General features: G+C 38.6%; 1 protein-coding gene across 1 annotated transcript in view; it reads right to left on the reverse strand.

Annotated features, from left to right (window-relative positions):
* Nucleotides 1-5,518: 5,518 nt before the first annotated feature.
* Nucleotides 5,519-11,393, reverse strand: part of PANK1 (pantothenate kinase 1) — a 74,298-nt gene continuing 68,423 nt past the window's right edge. The window contains exons 6-7 of the mRNA XM_006831130.1: nucleotides 8,855-8,980; nucleotides 5,519-5,764 (exon numbers count right to left, since the gene is read on the reverse strand). Of these exons, the coding sequence (XP_006831193.1) occupies nucleotides 5,705-5,764; nucleotides 8,855-8,980 (186 nt within the window). The 3' untranslated portion in view covers nucleotides 5,519-5,704. The remainder of the gene's footprint in view (nucleotides 5,765-8,854; nucleotides 8,981-11,393) is intronic.

Raw genomic sequence — 11,393 nt, forward strand, 5'->3', positions numbered from 1 at the left:
AACTGAGGCAATCCAGAGGAAGGTGAACCAGACTGTCGTGATTTAGCAGCTGACACTGTGACTTATCCATAGTTGCATCTCATTATCACTTCGTTTCTATCACATCATGAGTTTCTTTCCTTCAGAGCACTTATTACCATCTAACATTTTCTTATTTATTTATTGGTATTATGCTTACAGTTGTAGCGGTTACGAATCGGGCTGCGAACCTTAATGTCAGCAGTTTGAGACTACCAGCTGTTCCACAGGAGAAAGATGAGACTTTCAGCTTGCGTAAAGATTTACAGCCTCGGAAACACTGTACAGGGCTGCTATGAGTCTGAACTGACTCCATGGCACGTAACAACAACAATGCTTACAGTCTAGCTCCCTCACTAGAAATAGAAGCCTGACGACAGCAGAGACCTGGCTGTCACATTCACAGACGTATTCTGAATGCTCCCCAACGCCTCTCCGAACCCCGGTATGGAGCGTGTACGAGAGCGCGCCTGATGCGCCCAGCAGACAGTGTTGATTAATGAAATATTTCTCACAAATTTAGAAATATCTGATGATTGGGAGGAAAAGTACCTTCTGTTCAAACAGTTCTCCCTTGTCATGGAGTTTATGATGGTCACTGGTGTTGAAACCTTCCTAATCACTGAGCAGAATCAGAGGTGTAGTTATTAGTAGCCTTTGTTCTCTGGGGAAATTCTCAAGTCTGCAAAACCATCTTGGTAATGGTCCACTAAGCAGCTACTTCATGAGGTTTGGCACAATAGAGGAAATAAAGTAAACATGACAATGGAATGGCATTAAGTATTCAAAAGCACAGTAACTGCTTTGCTCATTTATTACCACCACAGGATAGTTTGCTTATTTGTGACTTTGAAGCCAGATTAATTCTACGTTACTTGATACTCTTCAGTAGCTCTACGCTGACTACAGAAAATTCAAAATCTTTAGCAAGGAATGTGAATCCTTCCATAATTGGTTGGTTTTCTCTCTCCCTAATCAGTACCAGCTGAAGTAAACAGCCAGCTCCCTGAAGAAGCCAGGCTGTTTCTTCCTTAGTTCCTTCTGTTCATCTTTCTCTGATTGAGGCCCTTCCTCCTTCACTGGACTCTCTGCTCAAAGGCACTGTAGGATAAGCACTAGACTGCAAGGTTGATGTGAACCACAAGGTCAGTGGTTCAGACCCACCAGTTGCTCCTTGGAAATCCTATAAAGGGTTGCTAGAAGTCGGAAACGAGTCAACGGCACTTAGCGGAGTCCTGGTGTGCCAGTATAGGATAAGCACTGGACCGCAAGGCCAGTGTGAACTACAAGGTCAGTAGCTCAAACTCACCAGGTTATCCTCAGAAACCCTATACAGGGTTGCTATGAGTCACAACCAATTTGATGGCACTTAACAAAAACAAGCTAGCCTTGAAGGATAAGCACTGGTCCCTCATTGGTTATGACTCTATCAAGTGTTTTTCAGCACCCAGTCTGAGCAAGGCTAGTCAATCCCTCCTTCCCACAGAGCCCTTTATCCCCTACTTACAGATTTCCTAACGGATCAGTTCCCTGGCTATTTCTAAAATGGCATTTCCACCACTCTTCCCTTCATGTGCTCCAGACACACTGACCTTGAAGTTTTCGTCTAGGCTTTTGCATGGTGTGGTCCCAACTTCATTGGACTCTGCTCAAAGGTCACCTCCTAAAGGGTTGTATCTGACGAATTCTAAGCTGATGTTGTAGAATAAGCATTGGACTACTACCCAAAGGAGTCCTGGTGTGGTGCTGCAGGATAAGCACTCAACTGCTAATTATCAGACACTCCTCGAAAACCCTTATATAGGGTCACTGAATCAGAACCACCTTTACAGTACTTAACAACAGCAGCAGCAGCTAACCAAAGGTCGGTAGTTCAGACCCACTAGCCACTCCTCAGAAACCCTATACAGGGGCACCATAGGTTGGAATCGACTTGATGGCACTTAGTAACAAAACCAAGCTAAAAATGTTCTCTCCTTATTTTTCTAAATAGAAAGATTCTTCTCTCTAAGGCCTCACCCTGCCCTACTTGTTCTTACTAGTACTGATCAGAATTTAACATTATGTAGTTATTAATGTGTCTGTCTTCCCTTCTATAAACCCTAAGAAGTTGGGCCTTGGTTTTGTTCACTGCTGAAAACATTTGCTAATAATTCAATCAATGAATGATGACACCAATGATGCTTTATCATTTTTGTTGATTTAAGACTTCTCTGGCTCCCCCTGCTGGACTGCTACGGTTGTATCCTAATCCTCTTAATTTCCTCAGAAACATCATTGTTGTTGTTGTTGTTGTTGTTATTATGTGCCGTGGAGTCGGTTCCAACTAGTAGCGACCCTGTACAGGGTTTCCGAGGCTGGAAATCTTTACAGGAGCAGAAAGCCTCATCTTTCTCCCACGGAACAGCTGGAAGTTTCGAACTGCTGACCTTGCAGCTCACAGCCCGATTCATAACCACTACGCTACCAGAGCTCCTTCAGAAACATCATAGCACATAACATCTTAAAATTCTTTGTATGACAGAACAGCATCAAGTATAAATTACCTACAGTGGTTCCCACCAAAGGGACTCTGAATCCATGTATGCTGTATTGGCTGGAGAAAATGCAACTATATTTCCATAATCCCTTGATCTGAAACTCTTGGGGCCAGATGTGTTTTAGAATCTACAACTGTTTACTACTTACACCCTAGGAGGGTCTGGGGCATTGCCCTGCAATCAAATACATTGATAGCTCTGCAGCAGATTATGCAAAGAGTCCTACTAAGTACAATAAATAAAAGTTCAAGTAAAGGTTTGCTGCCAAGAACAAATGTTCAAAGTTTTGTGATTTTGGACGATGTACTGTGAATATGTTCTAGCTGTATGGAGATCTCAGAAATATTTCCAAGCTAACATGGCTTCTTCATACTCGGTCAGGTTGGGAAGCACTGATCTAACATAAAAGTTTAAAACAACTCCCCTCCCCCATTATAGGTAACATAAATGAAGAATTTACTTTGTGTCGGCTCCTTAAAATATAGCAGTATAACTGGTTTGCCTCATTTCACATATGAACAAACTAGGGTTTGGGGAGAGGGTTGGCAGTTTGTTGCACAGCTATGGCTGACCTGGGATCCAAACCCAAGCTATCCATGCTAAACATCCATATGCTGACCACCACCTATAATCCTGACTTCATATGGTACAAGATAACAAGTTTTTAGTCTTCCCAAGTTTCTTTGTGGTCCTGAGGCTAACAAAAGTTTCTGTAAATCAAGTGAATATAAAAATCTTTATGCTACAAGTTCCTCTTATGCAAAAATAGAAAAGATGGGGGTGGGGAGGGGCTGGGGCTGGCTACTATATATAGCCAAAATTTAACTTCATATTTGTAAAATGGAATAATTTACTTCCTCAGCTAAATAAGTGCTTTAAATATTTATAATGAGATCAAGTGATTTCCAGATAATTAAAAACATATATAGTTCCATTAACTTGCCCTGATTTCTTTTGCAGAGCCATGACCCAAGGCCTGCTATTCCCTGACAGATAGGGTTAGAGAAGATAAAAGAGATCAATGAAAAAGGCACTAACTATAGAAAATATGTCGATTTTTACACTGTCTTTTTCAAGGACACCTTACAGTTGTTCAGATTTTTTTAAAGCCAGGCAAGAGTTGGTAAAATTTACTTCGGATGGCCACAACAAACATAATGTACTCCTTCAGAATGACCTAACACAGCAATAACATTTTGGCATTAAGGAGTTAGTTGTATAAGAACAATAAAGCTAGTTTAAAATCCCTACATAGGATCTCTGGTGTGACGCTGTGGATCAGCACTGGACTGCAAACCACAAGGTCAGCAGTTCAAACCCATCAGCTACATCTCGGAAACCCCATACAGGGTCGGTATGAGTTGGAACCAACTCGGTGGCACTTAACAACATCACCACCACATAGGGCTATAGTTTCAATGGAAGACAGCACTTTAGACCTAAACCACATGTGTATGAAAGCCTCAAACTGTGAAATGTAAAGTAGCAAAAACATGACACACATTAACTCTATGGTACAAAGCAGATCATGTGCAACGAGGATTAAGAAATGAAAATAACATACACACTAAAAACATCACAACAGAAACGGGCTTTATTTCAACCAGACAAGTGAATACTTCAATTAGTTAGCATCAATTTCAAGACGTAAAGATAAGAAATTAAAGGATAGTACTCAGAAGGCAGAAAGGAAAGATTCATCAAAGAACAACTATATTGTCCTTCAAAAATCCCTTTCAGCAATATGTTCAACCCCCCAAATCGGTTTATTCTACATCATTAGCTCTTATGTATTCCAATTTTTGTACAAAAGCCTCAGTGAATGTTACCCATCAGAGCCTATTGAGTCTTCAAAGGAAAAAAAAAAAAAGATTAGTATTATAATTTTTTTTTTAATTTTAGAAACTGGGATTGAAATACAGATATAAGTTTAAAGTATTAAAAATGAAAAACTTTAATATTATTATTTATAAGATGCCTTGTTACAAAGCTCCTAGGTACATACATGTACACAAAAAAGTAGCTATTACTATCTGACAGCCCTGGTCCATGATTTTCCCTAAATCTCCTGATATGAATGATTACATCCTGCATAAGAACCACTGCCATTCTGTGTTATGCAGGGCTGAGGATTTCCATCATAGAACATCTGCATTTGATAGAAGCTAATATAAAGGAGCCCTGGTGTGGCGCTGTGGGTTAATGCGCCAGACTGCAAAGCCATTTGAACTACAAGGTTGGTGGTTTAAGCTCACCAGTCACTCCTTGGAAACCCTATACAGGATCCCTATGGGTCTGAACCGACTCGACAGCACTTAACAACAACAACAACAATATAAAAGAAATCCAACAAAACTCTGTTACATTCATGAGAGATAATATAAAATTGCATATGATTTTCAACTTTTTGCCAGACTCATTAAATTCAGTAACACATTCAGAGTCTTCTCTTCCTGGGCACTTCTGAGAGCTTTAGAGCTCGTGGTTAACTTTGTATTGACTTGGACAGCACCTTCAATACTAAGAATGATTATGTTCAAAGAAAGGTTATCACTTGGGTCAGTAACATGGGAGAGATCATCCAAGGACAGAAGTAGGGGAAAGAACTCTCTTTTTTCATAAGACATGCAACCAGAAAAACAAGACACAAAAAGGTAAAACAAACTAACGAACAGTATTTACAGTAAAACATGCCAGATTTGTAGTTTCATTTGAAACAAACAGCAAATCATGAAACGTCATGAAAAATATAAGTAAAGGTAAAATCTCCTAGAGTAATTACTAAATGAAGCTAAAATGATACCACACTGATCAGTAAACCCCAGAAGAAGAAGAAGAAGAAAAATAGCATTTACATTTCAGGTCCTTCTTAAACATCATACAATTTTGCAAAGTTAATGCATAAAATTAATAGGTTTGGCCACTCTGCACATTTTTTTTTTTAAATACAGTATACAGAAAAACTCTTTTATTCTCCATTTTGAATCAAAAGCTCAAAACCCAAGAGTAAAAAATCAGCTAGGAGGATTTTAAATTATATACACATCCAGCAGGTCTAACCGCCATGATGGCTTGGCTTCCAAGCCCGCAGTGGCTTTCCCCCTCTCCAGCAGCAGTCCTCAGCTCCCAGGAGGCCGCTCCTCTCTCTACAGGTCAGTAGTCATTTTAAATAGTTCCAGTAGTGCCCCAACCGCTCCAAAATAACCCTGTGAAAACAACGGGAAAACCTCTGAAGTTAAGACTGGAGAGAATTTTCTGAAGGCCACCACCTTCAAGAGATTGTAAGAATGTTCCTTCTGATTCCTAGAAGGTGGTCGTAGAGACTGAATTATGATACTTAGCAAACCAAGCCTACAATCCACAGAGGCCTAGGATTGTACCAAGTGATAGAGGTGACTACATTTTTTCAAGAGGTGAGTCTTCTCAAAATGTTGAATCTCATTCCCTAGTTTGTCATCAATTGTGTAACCCTGGAGATGAGTTTCATTGCCTAGCTTTCTCCAGGTTTTCTTTATTGCATACTCAAGAGGGTCTGAATTTAGGGTTGCCAGATTAAATAAATGGATGTCTTTATTTTGATGGCTAAATATGGCAACTCTATGTGGGTGAGACCAGTGATTTTCTTTTTTTTTTTCTATTTATTTTTCTTAAAGCTGAGGTGATTTTTTTTTTTTCTTTTTTAAATACGCAAACTCTCACATGAAAGCTCAATAAATAAGTAGATAAAAACAGAGCAGCTGTAGCTTGGGGAAAAGATAATGACGTTCTGGGACTCCATCCTGAAATCTTAAAAAAAACAACTATTGGTCTCTTAGACCTATATTTAAAAAAAAAATTAAAAAGACCTTTTAAAGTATTAATTCCTATCGTTGTTGTTGTTGTTAAGTGGCATTGAGTTGGCTCTGACCCATAGCAACCCTGTATACGGTTTCTGAGGAGCAGCTGGTGTGTTTGAACTGCTGACTTTGTGGTCCAGCACATTACCCTGCAGTGCCACACCTGGGCAATTTAGTATGTAAATATTTATTCTTTTATATGCTTTTCTAAAGCAAAACATGGATATAGCTCTAAATAACTTGTAAATGTATTCAGTGACTTTACAAATAAATAATTCCATTTGGAGATGAGAAAACTGAAATTTACAGTAATAGACTCCACGGCACATAACAACAACAACAAGTTCTCTCAATATTTTTTTCGACAACATACACAACCAACCAACCAACTGCTGCTGAGGTGAAGCTGAGTTAAAGTGACCCATGTGTGTCAGAGGAAAACTGTGCTCCACACAGTTTTCAGTGGAGGATCACCAGGTCTTTCTTCAGAAGGGCCTCTGGGTGAACCTGAACCTCTGACCTTACAGTTGGGATCTGAGCATCTTCACCGTTTGGGTGGTGCAAAATAGGCCTTTTGAGCATGGATTGTGCTAACTAGAATTCTGTAGTTGTGTTTACCATCAAATCTGTTTACAACAGTTTTAATGTTAATGTAATACTGTAATTTTATTGTATACTGCATAAGCCAATGAAAAATTGGTACAAAAAGAATGGTTCTGTCTGTGAAAATTCAACTAAACACCTAGAAAAAAATTTGAAAAAGGTAGTCACAAAATAATGGTATTTATTTGTGAATGACACAACATAAACAAAATGGAAAGAAAAATCTAGAATTATGCAACCAAATTTCTTCACAAATGTCTTTAGTTTCTTGAACAAATTTAAAGAAACAAACTAGAAACCTTGTGAGTTAGACAGCTACATAATTCTAATCACCATAATCTATGCTCAAGAATATGTGTTGGCCCTAATCAAAAGGCTACTGATGAATGTATATTTATATAACTAAAATAAAAATAAAAAGATTGAAGTAGGGAGCTATTTTGTTGTTGTTTTTTGCATGATGAAAGATTATTTGTGTTTTATAGGATGTGGGGGGCTGATTCATAGATAGTTTAGAGTGAAGAGCCAAACTTATGAAGGAGCTTCATGATATTAGTTCAAATAAAAATACCAATTTTATCATTAGCTGTCTCTATGATAATTTTACCCAGAAGTTCAGTGAGTTAAAAGGTCACTAAAAAAAAAAAATTAATAATAATCACAATCGTCTTGTAGTTAAAACTTCTTGTCAACCAGACTGAACCAGGATTCAGAGAAGTTTGAGGTTGACACACGAAAGGGCAACCTATCTCTGATGATGTGCTCTGAGATAGTGCAATCAACTCGAATCAATTCAAAGGGTGTTTCTTCCTCCAGGGCGTGTGGCCTGCTGCCTGTATATTGGCCACTGGGGTAGTTGGTTGACTCTGTTGACTCTGGCTCTTGCATTTGACCTGTCATTCAACCTCCAGTTCTTTGGTGAGCCTGGGAGTCCTTATCAGCCAGCCTTCTGACCTGCCAAGATGGCTCATCAACCCTGCAGTGCTCCCTAAAGTGACACGCAAAAATCCACCAACAAAATGCCAAAGTTCCAATCCTGTATGACTCACCTCAGTTCTCACCGTAACCCCAGTCCTGTTGCCTAATAAAAATGCAGCAAGAACCTTCATTAGCAAACATTTATGTATACTGACATAACACAGTGTACATTTTGCTGGATTTTCAGAGGTTGCCACATAAGGGCACAAAGAGTCATTCCAAAAGACTAAATTGACTCATCCCACCTCACTGAGGCTGCCCCTGGGATTCTCGTAGTTACTATTCATACCTCAGGTAGGCTTACCTTAGCCTGACTTCTAACACTAGGGCTTCATTTGGCTTAGTTTTGAAGTTTAAGCCAATGCAATTATTCACTGTGTATACTCATACTCTTTCTGTGTCTGGTTTTTTTCATGTAATATTACATTTGACTACCACATTTAAAATAACTTTTAAAAACTTTAAATATCCCTATTTAAATGGTTAAAGTTCAAATAGGATGGAAAGATTCAAATGGAAATTTGTTCTTTCTCCTATTCCTTTCCACAGTGTTACCAGTTTGTTTCGGGTTTTTGTGTGTTTTTGGAGAGACATTTTAGGCATAAACAGACCTCTGCATATATTCGTAGAAGAAAACTTCAGGAGGCTTGCTTCATCTGTATTTCCTGAGTTGATGTACTTTCTCTACCTCCCTCCTATGAGGGACCTATTTTTTAATAACTAACCATTTTAACCGATGCCCAGTCCTGATTGCAAAATGCAAATGAGATTTTTTTCTATAGTTTGACCAATTTTCAAACTAAGAACATCCAGTCAAAAATCAGATAACCCAAGATCTGTTACATATAGGGCAGTGAAATCCATGGAGTCTCAACCTACCTCATGTTCCAAGAAGAGAGCTTTCAGCTGTCCTTTGGACCAAAAGTCCATAGCATATGCAAGCAGCTTCATGGAGACCATATTGATTCTGAGAAAGTTCCCAACAAACACAACTCTGTCAATATTCTGAAAGGAAAGTTAAAGAAAAATGCTTGAACCCAAATGCTTTGTGTGCCACTCTAACTCCTATGGTCTTGCACAGTGAATTTTCTTCTTTTCACAGAATGAGTCCAGCCTTTCTGAGATGAAGCCAAGCTACCTTGGACCTTTATAGTCAGTACATGCCATAAGAACAGGAGGGTGAAACAGAGGCTGATATTGGGTATCTGCAGATAGCATGTTAAGTACCCTTAAAGTCTGACATGAAATTCCACTTCCAATATACATATATAAAATTATAACTGGAGTTCAGCTAAATTTGCTTGTTTGTTTCACAAATCCCCAAAATTTCTACCTATAAATATTACCATATCCAATTTAGAAGTATCATACTAATAAGGCTGGCCATGGTATGATTTATTCACTTACTGAACTTGTCCAGGAGTTACTCTGAGCCAAGCAGTATGAATACAAAAACAAACAAAACAAAAAACAATGCTAATTATCTGCCCTCAGAATCCATGGTAGAATATCCTGTTTAGTCAACAAAGGGGCTAAAATACGGTAACAAAAAAATGTGTCTTTGTTTTTTGTGAAGGGATGAATAACAGATTTGCATTCTGAATACATACTTATGAACATTCCTCCCCTCTCCTGTCCATGCAGACAGACTTCAAATCCCCTAAGCTCAGTTCCAGTGTGTTCAAGGCACTCCACTCTCCCCTCTCCCCCTGAGCTTTCTGAAGCCTACAACTGACCTCAGCCTGTTTAGCACTTACAGGCTGCTTGCCACAGAAAGGGCCAATCGCTCTGATCACTCATATCAAAGGGAAGGAGTGTCTTTGAAGCTGGCATTATTTTCTGTTCGGTCTTTCAAGAGTAACAAGGGTCTGCAAATACCACCTTTTAACTGTCTCAAGTTTTAACATGTTTATCAACCCAGTGTTGTTACTGTTATTGTGTTAGGTGTCCTTGAGTCCACTCAAAGAGACTCTATGTACAATAGAATGAAACACTGCCCAGTCCTGTCCCATCCTGACAATTGTTACTATGCTAGAGGTCACTGCTGCAGCCACGTGTCAATGCATCTCATTGAGGGCCTTCCTCTTTTCCTCAGACCCTTGGCTTTGTTAAACATGATGCCCTTCTCTCGGGACTGGTCCCTTCTGATAATATGTCCTAAGTACATGAGAGAAGGTCTCACCATCCTCAGCTCCAAGGAGGATTCTGGTTGTACTTCAACCCATGAACCACTATGAACAATTTTCATGGCTAGAAGGGTAGAGGGGGATTTTAGTTTAGCAATTTTCCACCAAAAAACAAAACCAAACTGCCCAGACTAAGAGGTGGCAAGAAAAACTCATAAGTATGGAACTCATATTAAAGAGGAATCTAATTAAATAAATTAGGAGCTTTGAGCTTTCTCCCAAACAAGGGATCCCCAGTCCTGCATTACTCTCATAGAAAGAAAGAAGGACGAGAAATGGCATTGAAGATGACGGGAGGGTGCTCAGGAGACTGGACAATCATAAAACACATTATACTTGTTTGAAAGCTGATAGGCATTCCTTACTTCAAATAAATTCCAGATGGGTCAAAGATGTAATGTTTTAAAAAAGAAGATACTAGAAGGAAAGATGGAAAAATCTTTTTTAAAATAATATTAAAATAGAAAAGGCATAGTATGTAGAATAGATTTTTTTAAAAGATTGGTATATTTGCTTGAAATTCAAACATTTATTCAAGGGAAAATATCATCACAAATAAATCCAAATGGAAAGCAATAAACAGAAAGCATTTTCAGTACATAGCACATAAAATGAGTTAATTGCCTAGTTAATGAGCTTCTACAAATCAATAAGACAAAACACACACACACACACACACACACACACAAGGAAGACTAACAATCCAATAAAGTAGGTGAACAAAATAAATCACATACACACACACAAAAGAGGGAATATCAAAGGGTACTAAATATAAGAAAAAAGCTTCACTTATAATAAGAAAAATGAAAATTAAAACGATATTATTTCTTATCTATTAGATTGGAAAAGAACAAAATGTCTGCTAATCCTCTGTGGAGAAACATGGATTGTTATACTGTTAGTGGTAATAAAAATGAGCCCAACCCCTCTACAGGGGGAATTTTATAGTATCTGTCAATAGACATATCTTTTGACTTAGCAGTTTCTCTTCTAGGAACTTATCCTACTGATATACTTACAGGTATACTAAATGGTGTATTTGTGTGCAAAATAACATGTTTGTGTTTACATATATATATACCATACATATATAAATCGTGTCTACATATACATACACACATCATACATATATACATCATGCATGTGTGTGTGTGCGCTGTGGATTAATGCACTAGACTGCACAGCCATTTGAACTACAAGGTTGGCAGTTCAAGCTCACCAGCAGCTCC

Source organism: Chrysochloris asiatica, unplaced genomic scaffold, assembly GCF_000296735.1.
Source record: "Chrysochloris asiatica unplaced genomic scaffold, ChrAsi1.0 scaffold00003, whole genome shotgun sequence".
Taxonomy (NCBI): domain Eukaryota; kingdom Metazoa; phylum Chordata; class Mammalia; order Afrosoricida; family Chrysochloridae; genus Chrysochloris; species Chrysochloris asiatica.